Below are 16,451 nucleotides of genomic sequence, written 5' to 3'. Positions count from 1 at the left end.
TGGAATCTCAGGTTCTGTGGAAATCCCTGTCCTTATTAAGGATATGCATATCGGAAGTATATTCGGCGCCCCTTGAAGTCATAAGAACCGAAAGGATTGGAACAAGAGAAGACTTATTAGAAGATTGCAAAGAAGTCTTATTTGGCTTAAAGAAATAGGAGCAACAACAGAAATGCTGATAACAAATCCTGACATGGTCAAGAGGAAGCTAAAAGACATTGATTGGACTCAAACACAGACTAAGAAGTCCAACAATCGAATGAGCATTTCAAACGGATCTGAAGGAAGAGCTTTGAACGATGTACCTGAATAGCTCAACATTTTTTCATCAAGACATTACTGAGACATGTTTCTAAGATGTAGGCTTAATACACTCCCAATGTGTGATATTGTATACCTTTGGGGAAAAAAATCCAGATGGCAATCCATGGTGTAGATTCTGCCGGAGAGTTGAGGTCTTGAAATCCTCGCAACATATCATGACTGCCTGCCCTGCGTTGGGAAATCTGAGGACAACATACCTGGGGAAATGTTGTCTGCAAAATAGACTTGTTCTCCAGCATGGGGTCTGGCATGGATTCACATGCTCATGAATATTCCCCGTCGTCAGGCTGGGAATCCTCGGTAAAGAAAAAAACCAGTATCAGTTTCGTTTCTGATCTGTCTTTCGTAGTAATAACCAATCACTGGTCTCTGCGTCATACTGACCACAGCCAATGACTGCCCTCTACCTAAGCACCGTCTCTGGCAGCCATCTTCAGATTTTTACCGCACGTTCATGTGTTGGGATCCTCGTGCTATTGCTCTCGAGCGTTAGTGCTATTTTTTCACGTTTTTTCTCAAAAACTTCGTTTTTTTTCGGTCAAAAGAGCCTCAAGCTCCACCGACTCTCCATCCGATCAACGGGGACCCGTGTCGGATTCGTCTGCGCCCCTCAAGGGTGAAGATTTCGTCGAGCTACGCTTTTGGAGGACTCTAGAAGCTTCTCAGGCCCGGACATGGCCCAGGAGAAGGGAAGCTCGACGCCCGGAAAGCTGTTCAGGGTCTGCCCTGGATGCCAGCTGCAGAACGTCTTTAAGGAGGACGAACACTGCTTTTGTCTCTACTGCTTACATGAGGACAAGACGCACGTGGAGAAGGACTGTGCGTTTTGCGGCAATATGTCGGAGCGGACCATGAAGGACCGCCATCAACGTCTCGCCAACTGGCTGGAAGGGAAGAGCCCGTCATGCGAGAAGAAGAGGAAGAAATCCGAGCGGTCTTCTAAGACCTTTGAGGACGCCCCGGCAACGGGGGTCCAACACAAGGCCAAGCACCGCGAGTCCGCTGGCACCAGGAGCGCCGAACGGTCGGGCTCTACGGGCGCCAGGCAGGGCGCACCCTCCCCGGCACCTTCAGCCACGAGCCAACGCTCTGGGTCGGGTAAGAGGAAGGGCGAGCACCCGGCGAAGCTCCTGGAGAGGCCCCGGTCGAGCTCGAAGGCCCCATCGGAGGGGGAGCGAGGCAGTGTCCCCCCCCTCAAGGATAAGGCGGTGAGCGCACCTAAGGTGGTGAAGGCCTTAATCCATCCGGCCAAGCCCTCTATCGAAACTGTCGCGGCGGCCCTGGCTCAGCCTGTGGAGGCTACACCAGTGGTGGCGACCTCGGGGCTCAGAGTCTCCCTGCCACCTCGGAGGGAGTCCTCTTTTGTGCCCATAGATAGGACCCCCGTGAAATCCCCGGCGGGGAAGAAAAAGGGGGGGCAGGGCGTTGTCGTAGATTCGGCTTCAACCTCGGAGGAAGAGCTGATCGAGATCTTAAGTCACGGCCTTGGCGTGGAAGAAGACCGGCCCGTCGGGATGGATCCCGACGCAGGTGACGACGACATCGTCGAGGGTGCCGACAGGGCCCCTGATCGCCCGTCGGATTCCCCGCTGCCAGCGCCGCAAGACAACTCGGCGGCCATTTTGTTGGCTATACAGTCCTTATGCTCAGAGATAAGGACGAGACTACCGTTGCCGACGGAGGAACCTCTCCCGTCGGGGGATCCTGAACCGGGACCTTCTGGTGTTCCCCCGCCCAAGAAAAGAAGGATTCACCCTCCACCTCCTTTTCAGCCGTCGCGCCCCGTCCAGCCCTCCTCCCCGTCCACCCGAGGGGATGATACGGGGACTGACACGGCAGCGACGGGTACGGACGACGAGGTATACAACGAGGATCTACCGTCGTCACCTCCCACCAGGGCTTCTCCGCCCGACGAGATTGGATCGTTCCACTCCATGATCGCCAGGGCATCCGAGCTTTTCCAACTCTGCCCTGAGGAGAAGAAAAAGGAAGGATTCCTTTATCAACGGCGCGAGGCCAAGAGGAAGACGGTCCTCGCGGTGCCTCTACTGGACGACATTTGGGATGAGGGCCTCTCCCTCCTCAAGAACCCTTCCACGACGCCAGCTAGAAGAGACCGGTACGAGAAGAAGTACCGGGTCCCGGACGCGGCCCCCCTGTGCCTCCGGGCGCAGCCTACCCCGGACTCCGTCGTCTCCGCGGCGGCCAGGAAGAAAGCGGGGGGGGGGTGCGGCCTCCACATCGACTTCCCCACCGGACGGCGAGGGAAAGAAATTGGACGCTATGGGACGCAGGGTCATCTCGTCTGCAGCGACGACGATTAAAGCGGCCAACGCCTTGGCTATCGTGGCCCGCTACGACAGGGAGCTATGGTACAAACTGGCTCCCCTGCTGGACTTCCTACCGGACGACAAGAGGGCGGATGCCCTGGAGATCCTACAGGAAGGTGAGGTGGCGTCGGACCACGCCATCACTATTGCAACGGACATCGCCGACACTGGGTTTCGCCAGTTGGGCAACGGCGTGTGCCTTAGGCGGCGTGGATGGCTCAAGGCTACGGACTTCCGTCAAGACGTACAGACCAGAGTCCTGGACATGCCGTTCGATGGGAACAACCTGTTTGGGAAAACAGTGGACGATTCCCTTCAGGCCATTAAAGCGGACACTGAGACGGCCCGGGCCCTTGGGGTTCTGCAGCAACGACGGACGCCCTTTCGGAGCAGCGGAGGCAAGGGCGCCTCCAAAGGTTCCGGCGGTGGTTTCTCCACCTACCGTCAAGCGGCCCGCTTGTCGTCTCAGGAGGCCTACAGAGGACGAGGCAAGTCTGGCGGACCCCGCTGTCGTCGCCAAGGAGGTCAAGGCGGCAAAGCCTCGTCGAAACAGGATTGAACCGGCCGTGGGGTCGGGCCCCCACCGACGCACCCCGGTGGGAGGCTGGCTGGCGAGCTTGGTCAGCGTGTGGGAGTCCATCTCCACCGACCGTTGGGTGCTGGACGCCTTAGCCCGGGGCCACGCGCTCGAGTTTCAAAGAAGGTGCCCGCGCGTCCCCCCTGTGGCCAGGAAAGAGCTTCACGTCCCTCAGCTTCTCCTGGAGGTAAAGGCGATGCTCAGGAAGGGCGCCATCGAACTCGTCCCAAAGAGGCTTCGGGGCTCCGGAGTTTACTCTAGATACTTCCTCGTGAAGAAGAAGACGGGAGGATGGCGCCCCATCCTAGACCTGCGACGTCTGAACAAGTTCATCAAGGCGCAGAAGTTCCGGATGGTCACCCTCCAGCACGTCCTGGGTCAGCTGGAGGAAGGAGACTTCCTGTCGTCGTTGGATTTGGAGGATGCCTACTTCCATATTCCCATCCTAAAGGGGCACCGAAAATTCCTCAGGTTTGTGGTCCAAGGGCGTCACTACCAGTTCAAAGCCCTCCCCTTCGGACTACGGTCGGCACCCAGGGTATTCACCAAGTTCCTTTGCACCGGTGGCCGCGCAGCTGCGCCGCGAGGGGATCCACGTCTACCCCTACCTGGACGACTGGCTCATCCGAGCCAAGACGAGGGAGCTCGCCGTGGAGCACACGGCAAGGACCGTCCAACTTCTCACGGACCTGGGATTCTCCGTGAACTACGCCAAGTCCCACCTGGTACCCGCGCAAAACGCACTGTTTCTGGGAGCGAAGCTCGACACAGTGTCCCTTCTGGCCTCCCCGTCGGAGGAAAGGACCAGGTCCATCCTGGGCAAGGTACAGCGGATGTTGGTTTCCGACACGGCCAAGGTGAGGTCCATCAAGTCCCTCCTCGGAATGATGTCTTCTTGCATCTACCTCATTCCCATGTGCAGGCTCCGGATGCGCCCGTTGCAGGAGTTCCTGGACGCGCGCTGGATCCAAACGACGGGCGGCTTCGAGGAGAGGATCACACTCGACAAGAGTTTCCGCCGAGCGGTCCGGTGGTGGGGCACCCGCGCGCATCTGACAGCGGGCATGGACTTCCAGACCCCAGACCACCAGGAGACAGTGACCACGGATGCCTCCCTGGAAGGGTGGGGAGCGCACACCGAAAATCTGCACGCGAGAGGCCTTTGGCTCCCGACGGAGAAGTCCCTCCATATCAACGTCCTGGAGCTCCGTGCAGTGTTCTGGGCCCTCAGGTCCTTCCTTCCGTCCCTCAAGGGCAAGGTGGTGAGGATCTTCACCGACAACACCACCACCATGTTTTACATCAGGAAACAGGGCGGAACCAGGTCCCCAGCACTGTCCAAGGAGGCGCAGGACCTGTGGCATTGGGCCGTCGCCCAAAGGATGTTTCTGGTGCCGTTTCATCTGGCAGGGATAAAAAACACCATCGCCGACTCACTCAGCAGGGAGCTGCGCTCGTGCCACGAGTGGGAACTACGGCAGGATCTAGTGGATCGCCTCTTCCGATGGTGGGGCACACCCCAGATCGACCTGTTCGCGACGGCGACGAACTCCAAGTGCCGGAGGTTCGCCAGCAGGTTTCCCCAGGCGAGGAGCATGGGCGATGCTTTCTCGTTCCCCTGGGAGGGCCTGTTCCTCTACGCGTTCCCTCCTTTGCCACTGCTAATCCGGCTCGTCAACCAGCTCAAGAGGTCACGGTGCAGGATGATCCTCGTCGCACCTGCGTGGCCGAGGCAGATATGGTTCCCGGACCTTCTGGACTTGTCAGCGTCCCCGCCAATCAAGCTGCCGGTGGACGCGGATCTACTCTCCAGGGAAGGAGGTGCCATCCTCCACTACGACCCGAAATCGCTGAACTTGCAGGCCTGGCTCCTGCAGCGCTAGAGTTTGGAGGATACGACATACCGGCCGACTGCAGAGAGGTTCTTGCAAAGGCCAGGGCGTCCTCGACTCTTAAATGCTACGGACACAAATGGAAGAGGTTCTGTCTGGTGCCACGCACAGAAGATTAACCCTCTACGGATTACGGCTCCCCAGGTACTGCCGTACCTGCTGACGCTGGCCAAAGCTGGACTGGCACACGCGTCCATCAAGATTCATCTTGCTGCGATCTCCCGATACACCAGAACCACGGGGCGGACGTCCTTGTGGTCTCATCGTCTGGTGAAAGAGTTCATGAAGGGACTGTTCAGATCGTTCCCGCCGGTGAAGGCTCCGGCCCCGGCGTGGGAGCTCAACGTGGTGCTGACCAAGCTCATGGGACCTCCGTTCGAGCCTCTGCACTCGGCCCCGTTGAAGTTTCTGTCGTGGAAAACAGCGTTTCTTGTGGCCATCACCTCCGCACGACGGGTGGGAGAGATCCAGGCCCTTTCCTGCAAGGCCCCGTACTTGACTTTTCACGACACGAGGGTAGTGCTCAGGACGCACCCCTCCTTCATGCCCAAGGTACCGTCGGACTTCCATCTCAACGAACCCTTGGTGTTGCCTGTGTTCTTCCCGTCGCCTTCGTCGCCGGCTGAGAGGACTTTGCACTCGCTGGATGTGGCTAGAGCGCTGAAGTTCTACGTGGACCGCACAAAGTGTTTTCGGAAGACGTCACAACTCTTTGTGAACTTTGGACCTGTCAATCAGGGAAAGGCTCTCTCGAAGGCTTCCATTTCCAGATGGCTCTCCGGCTGTATCATGTACTGTCATCGGTTGGCAAACCGACCGCTGCCTGGCCGTCCGAGAGCCCATTCCACCAGAGCGATCGCAGCTACCACGGCGTTCCTTTCTGGTGTGCCCCTGCTGGACATATGTAGGGCTGCTACGTGGAGGTCGACGCACACCTTCACGAGATTCTACTGCGTCGATCGGGATTCCAGGGAGGAGTCCAGGGTCGGCCAAGCAGTGCTGCGCAACCTGTTCGCCTGAGGTGAGCCTGGTGAGGAGGTAAGATGCTTAATGTTGAGTTTGATGTAATGCTTAATGTTGAGCCTTTGCCACCTCCCGTGGTTGTGCATGTGTGTACTGCTATGTATTCTTTATTCATGAGCATGTGAATCCATGCCAGACCCCATGCTGGAGAAGGAACAAGTTACTTACCTGTAACTGTTGTTCTCCAGCATGGGTCTGGCATGGATTCACATGCGAACCCTCCCGCCTACCCCTCTGCGGCTCTTCACTTGGTCATACTGCCACTTCACGTGCTTCCAAATCTGAAGATGGCTGCCAGAGGCGGTGCTCAGGTAGAGGGCAGTCATTGGCTGTGGTCAGTATGACGCAGAGACCAGTGATTGGTTATTACTACGAAAGACAGATCAGAAACGAAACTGATACTGGTTTTTTTCTTTACCGAGGATTCCCAGCCTGACGACGGGGAATATTCATGAGCATGTGAATCCATGCCAGACCCATGCTGGAGAACAACAGTTACAGGTAAGTAACTTGTTCCTTATCTGCAGAGGAATGGTGGAGCACAATTGTGGGCGGGGCTGACATGAGCCTAACCTTAGCAGCAATGAAAGTTTTGGAACAAACTTTAGACAACATCCCGTTGAAACAAATCTGGTACCACAACTGACAGGCAATGGAAATCCGCCTTTTATGGCACAAATGTAATTGATAGTCGTACCAGATGTTTTTCAGGCATGATGATCAAATGCTGTGCTATCTGATATTTAAAAAGGTTTATATAAAACATATTGAAAGAATAAAAAATGAAGGGACAGAACCAGAAGCTATTGGACTGTTCGGAATTACATGTTAATAAAGTTGAGACTTATCATCACACAAGGCTAACATTTGGACAGAAAGTAGAAGCTGCATTTGAGAATGCAGACTGGTGACACTGTTGGTGGAACTGAACGTGTAAGCAGTGCTTTAAAGTTGTTTTGTTGCTCCATTGAAATCTGTCACAACCTACAACCAGCCTGTTTTTATGCTATCGCAGTCTAACGTTTGTCTACATGACAGCATTTCATTGAAATTCCATAACAAAGAAAAGGTTAACAGTCCTGTAGTGCTGCAGCCGCCACAGGCTCTGTGGGATGAAAATGATGAATGCAGAAGTGTTTTGTAAACATGACAGCAGCCACAAGACTAATAGGAGTACGCAAAGCCCCATTGTGTGAGAGGTAACATGTACATGGCCGATAAACCCTGACAATTGTACCCCTTTTCCAACGTCCGCACTTAGATCTTCGCTCTGCACAGAGCACCGTCCACTGCTTAACTTGTGGTGGGTGTTTGCCACTGCACTGTGCTGAGTGCTGGCCCTTATTTTTGAGCCCCGGCACTCATTGTCTCAGGCGCCGTTTGATTATGATGTAGTGTTTTGCCTCTTCTGGCTCATTGTAATTCCTGAACTTGATGACCAACACGGATGTAGCACTGCTAGTTATCCATTGACATCAATTACAATGAGGTGGAAGGTGACAGTCCTGAGCTTCCGTGCTGGTCATGCCTGCACACGGCTTCAGTCAGTCTGCATGACGGTGGTGCAGCTCCGCTAGTGCAATCACTGGAAACAGTGCATCAACAGGGTGGGTGGAAATCAAAGACAGCCGGCAGCATCAACACTGGGGCAATGCTAGGGAAAATGCTATTGCTCGGGAGGAGTGCCTGTCCTGGGTGCCAACCTACACAAGAAGGTCTTGCTGAAGTGTTTGACAGGAAAGTTCTTCTATTCAGTAAGGATTTTGCCTGTATTTGTCTATCAATTTACCATAGTAAGAAAGCACGTTTGCTTTGTTATCTGATAAGATTGCCAATAAGGTCCACTTGCCACCTAGAGAAGCACAGCAACATGTTAACGATGACTATGTGTTTAAAGAAGCACTTAAACATGTGTCTCTTAAAGATGCAACTAGCATGCTCTGTTGTTTTGTGTTAGGTTGATTGGTATTTCTAATGAGCATACCTGCCATAGTGCATGCATCCATCAACCCCAATAAGTCTGTGCGAGCACAGCTTCAACCCCAAATACGCTGACACGGTGGCGAACAGCCATGGTTAGTGGCAACAGTGGCAACAAGCTGCCTGCCTCGATGTGTCACAAGCTTACTAGAAAAATGTGCGCCCTGGCACTTATTTTTGTACACGATAATTCCTGGCCCCACCACATTCACCACAGACCATGTCCCACCTACCACTCCCTTGTTCACCTCCCCCCTCCTACACCCTTCTCTCCGCTGTAATATTGTAAATTGTTCTCTATGCTGTTATCAGGTTGTGGTTCAATTGTCATCTTATGCTTGCTGTATGTTTACTTGTTCTCATGTAAAGCACTTTGGAGTAAAGGGCTATATAAATTCAATAAAATACAAATGCTGCCTGTAGATAGTCATTGGTTTACTTGTGATTTTTAAAAAAGAATTTTAAACTCCCCAAAAATGTAAGTACGATGAAAAAAGGTTGATTCACACTGAATCATGTTGCTAGGAAAAAGAATTAAGCGTTATTGGCCACAGCTGTGGCCAGTACAGGCTCTTATGAGCCTAGAAGCATGAATTATGGGCCCAAACAAAGCAAGGTCACGGAGGGCACAGGGCTGATAAGTGCTCTTATTTCTGTTGCTAGACCAAAGGACCCAAAGTGTCTGAAGAGGAATAAAAGTGGCTGGAGAGCTTCTGTGATGATTCAACTTGGGGGGCACCAGTGGTCCAGGGATGAATATCAGTTTCTAAACCATCAATCAGCCCCACACCTCTAGTACACCAGAAGGGATCCGAACAGATTGGAAATACAAGTAAATTATAAACCTCCTTGTCCAATTTTGGTAACATGGACGTAACAGCAGGTTTATCTCTACAAGTTCATGGATAGTTGGTTAGTTGCAACACAGCGAAAATACAATTACCCAATGATAAAGGGACTGTCCAGTCAAGGTTGTATCAAAATAATGTATTATTATTACAATAAACAGTTCTAGAACACTAAAAAATACAACCCACCCTGTAAAGGAACACAGAGGACAGACCGTTTCACGAAGGAAAGGGATGCACTCTGGATACTGACAGGAGGGTAGTCAGTAAAGCAATCAATCTTAACTGTTCAAGGTTATTTGGTTTCAGCACCAAGGAAGCAAGTGGTCTTAAATGTCACTAGGGGCCTTCAGAGAAGGATTAGGAGGACAGAACCACATTGTACCTGGTGCTTGAGATGATCTTGATGCTCGACAGAGTTGAGTCGATACCAGGATGCTTTGCAGCTCCTGCGACAGAGTTGAAGACGGGCGACAGCTGGCGGTATCGGGAAGCGGCAGTTCGGCAAGCGAGGCTGCATGGTCGGCTGCATGCTGGCCTACGGCTGCACTGGGTCAAGAATCATTGTCTCTGTGCTGGTTGGTGGATCTGGAACGCTGGTCGTGGCGCTCGGACAGCTTTAGTGACTGCAGCGTGACAACAGTCAGTGGTGCAGCCGGTCGTGGTACGAGGGTTCAACTGCCTCAAAAATGTCCTCTAAAGATGGATGCTGGTTGATGCTTGTTGTGGCACTCCTCCTAGCTTTTTCACTGGGCTTGTGTCATTCTTTAAGCGGGCGGCCCAAAGCTGAGGAGAGTGTTTGCAGGCAACGGCCTTGTCCTTTGTTCAGAGACTCTCTGGCACTTCCCACCTAGGAAGCTTGCTGGCAGAACCTAGCAGGACACACTGTGTGCTGGCTGGGTACTGGTTCTGGAGCTGCTGGATGGGTCTTCTGAGTTCGGTATCTCCCTCTGTTCCCTGGGAGATGTTTAGGGGAGGGATCTTGCTTCCCTTTTGGAAATCCTGGCCTTCCTTCACTGGCGGAAGCTGTAAGGAAGACTGTACCTTCAGCCAGGGTCCAAATGAGTCCTTCTTCTTACTCCTTTCAAAGTCATCGAATGATCTGCTAAGAGAGAGGCTCAGCCCTCTTTTAATGCCAAATGGGCCTCAGTGATTGGTGCAGGCTAAGCCTACCTTAATGAACCAATCCTGGGTCCACACCAACAATCTTCTGTTATGCGCGAGGTCATAACCAGAGTGCTTTGCAACAGGAAAGGTAAAGAGGTGACAACATATACTACTAAGTCCCACCCATCTTCCTGTCTGTTGTGCATCAAAGGGTCTCTAGTTAATTGAGCCCTCTGTGGTCTTCAATTAAAGTTCAGGTCTCCCTTGAAGTTATAGCAGTAACAGACTTTCTTTCTCCATCAAATCACATACTTCTTGACTCTGAAAGGGTGTGCCCTTGCATGTGTTGCTTACTGGAAACAGTTGTCCCAGACATGACATTCACTGGCCTTCGTACTAAGGGGTGGGAGCTGACTTCAAGTTGACACAGTTGCATATCAAAAGGGTTTTGGGTATCCTGTCCTTTGTCCGTCCTGTGACTATGCCTCCCGCAGGCCTGCTTCAATGAACTCATCGGTATGCACTGCCACCAGCAGCTGGACAAAGGATAGGGTGGATCCATGGAACGTTTGATATTTAATTAGGCTGGCCATGGCAGGAGGAAGGTGTTGCCCTCCTCCTCTTGCTGCTTTCATGTACTCCTGGCCATCACATTCCAACTGAAAATGACAAGAGGACTGCACCTGTAGGCTGTGTCCACCAAGAGTACACGTATGTGTTTGTTGTGCGGTGAGCATAGGAAAATATGTGCAGATTAGCCCCACACATTTTCCGAGGTTGATCTCCCATTATTCAATTTCTTAAAAAATATCAAAAAAGCCCAGGCGAGTGCACACCCACCGTGCAGCTGATCAGATTCCTCACAGTTTACGTAGCCCGGCAGATAGTAGGCGTTAGCCTATTTTCCCTCTCAGTTTTTGTTAAGTGAATAGAGCAGGAGGGAGGGACCAGGCCCCCCACCCAGTCCCCCTACTACCCACCAAGACAGGAGGAAGGCCCCGGGAATGGAAGGCATGTTCTGAGGAGAATGGGACGAGGGGGCAGCAGGAGAGGAACACAGCCCTGCTTGCAGTGCAGGACCCAACGGTGGCACAGAGAGGCAGTGCTTTAAGAGGGTTTAGAAATCGAGGGGTGGGGGCTCTCATTAGAGCATGTGGCCTAAGTACAGGTATACAGGGTAAAAGAAGTAGATCTGGGGCAGACCCGCATTATTACCTTTGAAGTACCCTGCCCCTCCATTTAAACAAAAGAAGGGGCTGGGCGCACCAAAGCAGTGCGCCCCAGCTCTCACATACAGCAGCAGCCCATGAATTCAAGGAGCCGCAATGCTTTAACCACGGGCTCCTTGAATGAACTGCTGATGTCTCTGTACCCAGAAATTGGAGGAGGGCTAGACTGCCCAGCACTCCATTTGTTTTCGAGTAAAGTCATCACACAGCATGAAGCCAAGGAGCTTCATGCTAAGTGATGACTATTTACTCTCAAACAAAAGGAGAGCTTGGCAGTCCAGCCCTCCTATTAAGAGACATGAGGGAGCCTGTGTAGCCAAAGCAGTGCACGGTTACATGGGCTGCTTGCAGGTGTCAGTACTTCGGTTTAGAAAAAAGAATAGGCAATGCTTTTTGCTTTGTTCTAATCAGAAGTGCTGACACCTGCAGGCAGCCCTTGTAACCGTGCAGCGCTTCGGCTACACAGGCGGCCTAAGGTGTTGTGGTGGCCGTGGCTAGTCAGGGGTGGGTCCCAGCAGGGTCCCAGCTCGGGAGCCCTTTTTGGAGAGGCCCGGCTAGCCCCGGCCCACTTAAAGCCCTGCACAGAGGTGAGTGCTGGGTAGTGGGAGGGAGAGAGTCTATTGAGCACCACACAGAGGTGATGTTAGAATCCTGCCAGCCGGCAGGACCCATGGCTACACCAGTGTACATTATCTGGAAGCCATGGATTGGTTGGCAGGATTGTAACATTTCACTCTGGGTTCTAATAGATTTTAAATAATTATCACAAAAATCGCCAACACATTTATTGTTTAAAAGATATGGTTTTTAGTTTCCATATTGTTTTAGCAAGTTTGTATTATCTCTGTTTTTTGAAACTTGCACATGATACCTCTAAAGGGCTAGATTTTCGATTTCCCCTTAATTTGGTGGCAGGGAGCATTATGTGTAGTCATACACGTAGGTGGCTCCCCGTCGCCACATTTTTTTCATTTGCACGGTGGCAAATGTGCAGGGTAAACAGCGGCATACATACCTGCACGCTGCCTTTTGCCCTGCATTTTTGCACTGCGCTGTGCAAGTGAATTAAACGTTGCCTGCTATGCACACATGGCAGGCAGTGTTTAATTCCAATTATAAATGCTGCCTGCCAGGCAGCGTTAAATTGTACCATGGCATGTACAATGGATCCCATGGCGTCTGCTTGCTTTATGCTGGCACATAAAGCCGGCGGCTCCATAGGCATCCCCAGCATTGGGACTGGCATGAAAATTCATGCCGGCCGGCGCAAATGCTGGGCATATGCATGGCGGAGAGGAAGGGAGTCGGCGGAAATGGAAGTTGCATTTCGCCCCTCCTTGCAACCATACAACTGGACGAAAATAGGGTGTGACGTTAATGGAAGGTGTAAAAGCCTCTTTTACGCCTTCCATTAACATTACACCCCTCATTAAAAATGAAACCCCAAGTGTCATTATACTAGTGGCTTCTTGAAATGAAAGTTTAGAAGACTATAATATAACCTGTAAAGGCGTTGTTGGACCCAGCAAATGTCACTGTATGAAATTCTGTGGAAGCATTTTCTCTTCAATGGTCTCCACTCCAACGTTTTCTTAAGATGAAAACCAAACTTCATTAGTGTGAACAAATCTTTGATGACAGCAATTTTTGTTTTTCAGCAACGACAGTCCTTTCAAGAACAAAGATCTTCTAAAAAGGTTAGTCCTTTTATTATTCATTCCACATGTTTATAGTGTCATTATCCAATGTACTATTATATAAATGCAAAATGCACATTATCCACAAAAGTGCCATACCATTTCAGGTGTAGGACACAGTTAGCCCAGGAATCTAGGCTTGTGAATACATATTTTAAAAAAAAGTACATTTCAGATTTGTAGCATTGCAGTTGGGAAATGTTTCCTAAAGTCATATTATCATTTGTGCATATGTTTAAACTGTTACCTGCATGTATAAGGTGAGTCTATTACTGATCCGTTGTAACAGGAGCCTTGGTACTAATGCGAGGAAGTGGGAAAGAGGACAGCTCCCAGAAGCCAACTGGAGGGCTACTTTTTGGAGCTATTTAACATTTTGAATAGGCATGTTAGTGCTCCCCAAGGTACCAATGCTAACCCCTTCAATGTTTTAAAATAAACAACAATGCATGGCATTCTCCCATTCCGTATCCAGGCTGGCTATCTGTTGCTAGTTGTACTGTCTGCAAAGAGCGTCTGAAAATCAGAAAGTATGTAAACACAAAGACGCCTTCAATAAAACCCTACCTACTAACATATATACGGTACAGTTTGTGTATATTTTTTACTATATTCTACTAAATAGGATGCAACAGAGGCCACCAGGGGGCGCAGGCGTGATGGCCGCCTGATCGTTCGGCTCCCCTGAAGCCCAGAGAGATTTGTGGAGTAAACTGCGATAAAAGGAACGTTATCCTCCTACAAAGGCTGAATCCAGGTGGGGGAACTCCTGGGGACTCCGGAGACACCTTGCCGAGTCTTGGGGGTGCCCGGGTCCCCGAGATATTTGATTTGGAGCATTCGCGCTTCCCCTCCCCCATCCGTGCCCGTGCCACGCACAAGGTGAAGCTCCCCGGCCGTGCTCCTCCTCTCCGCGGATGAGCGTCTCGCCGGGATCAATCTGAGGAATCGACACCCTGCACCTCTGAAGGCAGCACGGAAAGCTCGTGGGAGTCCCTCTGAAACCGGGGCCCTCGCCCGTGGGGGCCTCCTCAGACGAGCCCACCTTCAGCTCCCGCTGTGGCTGCTCTGGACGTTAATACGCTTTGGGCCTCCAAGGCCGGACCCCGGCCTGCCGCACACGCATCTGTGTATCTTGACCCGGGCTGTTGCTGGAGCGCGCCCGGCTCCTTCCTCTCCTCACCCCCACGCGTTAGGGAACATCTTCGTAACAATTACCATAAGGACTCTCCCCGGCTACTGCTGCGACACAACTCTTAGCGGCCTACACCGAACAGGCCCGGGCCAACGCGGGAGCGCGCCTGGGCCCCTCTGCGACCTTTGAAAGCACCCACCGGCCCCACGTCGGAGCAACCGTGAGTAGTGGCTGCTGGGGGGTTGGGGCACGACCCGCCCGTCCTAACTACCACACCTCATCGGAGTTGGCGCTGATCGAGGGGACCCTCTCCCTGAGCCCCAGGGGGAGATTGCGGGGAACTACGAAGACCTAGAGGGGGAGACACCCCATGAGTTGGAAAGGAACCCTGGCAAGATACCAATTCATTCCCCGAAAACAAGAGATGGAGACCAACCCGCCGCCCACGCCGACCCCCGACATGAACACCATGCAGAGCAATATCCAGACAATCCTAGACGAAATCAGGGGGATGAGAACGGACATGGGTGCCAAGCTGGCTGACCTCACCGCCAAGGTGAGGCGAGGTTCAAGGAGATGCAGCGGCGTGAGGGAGAGCTCCGCTTCAAAGTGGACGATATGGAAAATCGTGAACGGAGATGCAACCTGCGATTCTTCGGCCTGTCGGAGGTGGAGGGGGAGATCCAGACCGGCCTGGAGGGCAAAGTGCAGAAGATCATTAGGATTGTCCTGGGAACCGACTCCGGAGAAACCATCCTGATCGACAGAGTTCATCGAGCTGGCGGAGGCGGTAGGGGCCCACGCACCGTGCTTGCGAAGTTCCACTATTACAGGGACAAAGCAAAAATACTTGAAAGAGCTAGAACCCTAAGAGAGATACAATTCGACAACTCCAGGGTGGCAATATACCAGGACCTGTCCCCCCTCACGCTACAAATGAGGAAGAAATGTGCCCCGATCACCAGGTGGCTCCAGGAGAAGGGGGTCCGGTACCGCTGGGGACACCCATTCTACCTATCCTTTGTGTGGCAAGGGGAAAACTTTCAACTCGTTACAGAAGAAGACATCCAAAGAGGCATCGACGAACTGATCGAGGTCCCTCCGTGGCCCTCGGGGGAGAGCGGTGGACCTGACAGAGACCCGAGTTGGGCCCCACGGGGCCCTGACCACAGCCAGGGGAAACACAAAGTGAAGGGCACCCGCAAATTCAGGAAAACCAGACACCCCTCGGAGGGACGCGGAGGACCCGCATGATTACGAGATAGAGGGGAGAAGAAATGGAATGCAGTGCTGATCGGTTGTGGTTCACTCGCCCGCTCGCCCCGGCAAATTCAGGAGAAGCATTTGTTCCACTTCTGCGGATGCCGAAGCACGCGCGGTGGATCCGAGTGACTGAGAAGGAAGGGGAGAAAGTTAAGGAATGTGATGTTGTTGTGTTGTTGTGTTGTACTGCATCTGACCGCTGGGTCCTCACATGGGCCCCTCATGTTTGGGGGCGTTTATGTTACGTTGTGATGTTGCCACAGTTGGTTAGGCTTAGGCCGAAATTGAGGGCTAAAGGTTTCGGGTTCCACCTGCTTGACACACGGAGGGGGGTTTCTCTCGGTCGTCAGAGGGTGGCCAGCTGCATCCCCCGAGGCCTTCAAAGATCCCTCCAACTCACATTGGAAGCTAGTTCACGGTTGGACCTAGCTCCGATGAGACACGTGGCAGGAGTAGAGGGGACTGGGGTAGGGGAGGCCTTGTGGAGGGACTGGACCCCGACTAAAGCTGCTGAATGTTCCTAAAGGTAAAAATTGGAGGGTACTCTCCACACTATTTATCTCTCGGGCCCAGGCAGAGGCCCTGGTGGTTCGTTGACTAAACCTGATGTCTGTCGGGCGATGTCATGATGCCTACCTCTAAGGAGCCAGGCCGGGCCCAGTAACCCCAGAGGCAGACATCATTTTCCCCAGGGAAGTCTCAGCGGGCCCAAGTCGGGGCCCTTTGGACTCAGTCCTGGCGCCTAAGGCGCCAGGCTCATAGCGGACCCAGTCCTGGCGCCTTAGGCACCAGGCTCATAGAAGAGGATATGTGTTTAAGTGCTTGGGTGCACACTTACCTGATGCAGACCTTGCTGCTTCATCCAGGCCCTCTTGAGGCCTGAATGGGACTACTTAACCTGTAGGACTACTTCACCACCCGGGTGTGGTCGGGCAAGGATACATATCTGATTGGTGGAAGGATACATACCAGGAACTTCTTCCAAGGCTATTTAAACCCCACCCGAACAGCCACACATGCTTCGCGTTGTTCTGCACCTAGCAGCT

At 52.6% G+C, this 16,451-nt stretch overlaps 1 protein-coding gene across 3 annotated transcripts in view; it reads left to right on the top strand.

Moving 5' to 3' along the window:
- LOC138503670 (solute carrier family 13 member 1-like) overlaps positions 1-16,451 on the top strand; it is a 989,022-nt gene that overhangs the window by 574,910 nt on the left and 397,661 nt on the right. For all 3 annotated transcript variants that reach the window (XM_069623570.1, XM_069623569.1, XM_069623568.1), the window contains one exon: positions 12,969-13,007. In XM_069623570.1, the coding sequence (XP_069479671.1) occupies positions 12,969-13,007 (39 nt within the window). The remainder of the gene's footprint in view (positions 1-12,968; positions 13,008-16,451) is intronic.

This window comes from Ambystoma mexicanum, chromosome 11 (genome assembly GCF_040938575.1).
Source record: "Ambystoma mexicanum isolate Mex_15411 chromosome 11, UKY_AmexF1_1, whole genome shotgun sequence".
Lineage (NCBI taxonomy): Eukaryota > Metazoa > Chordata > Amphibia > Caudata > Ambystomatidae > Ambystoma > Ambystoma mexicanum.
This window is presented reverse-complemented; position numbering and strand designations above follow the sequence as displayed.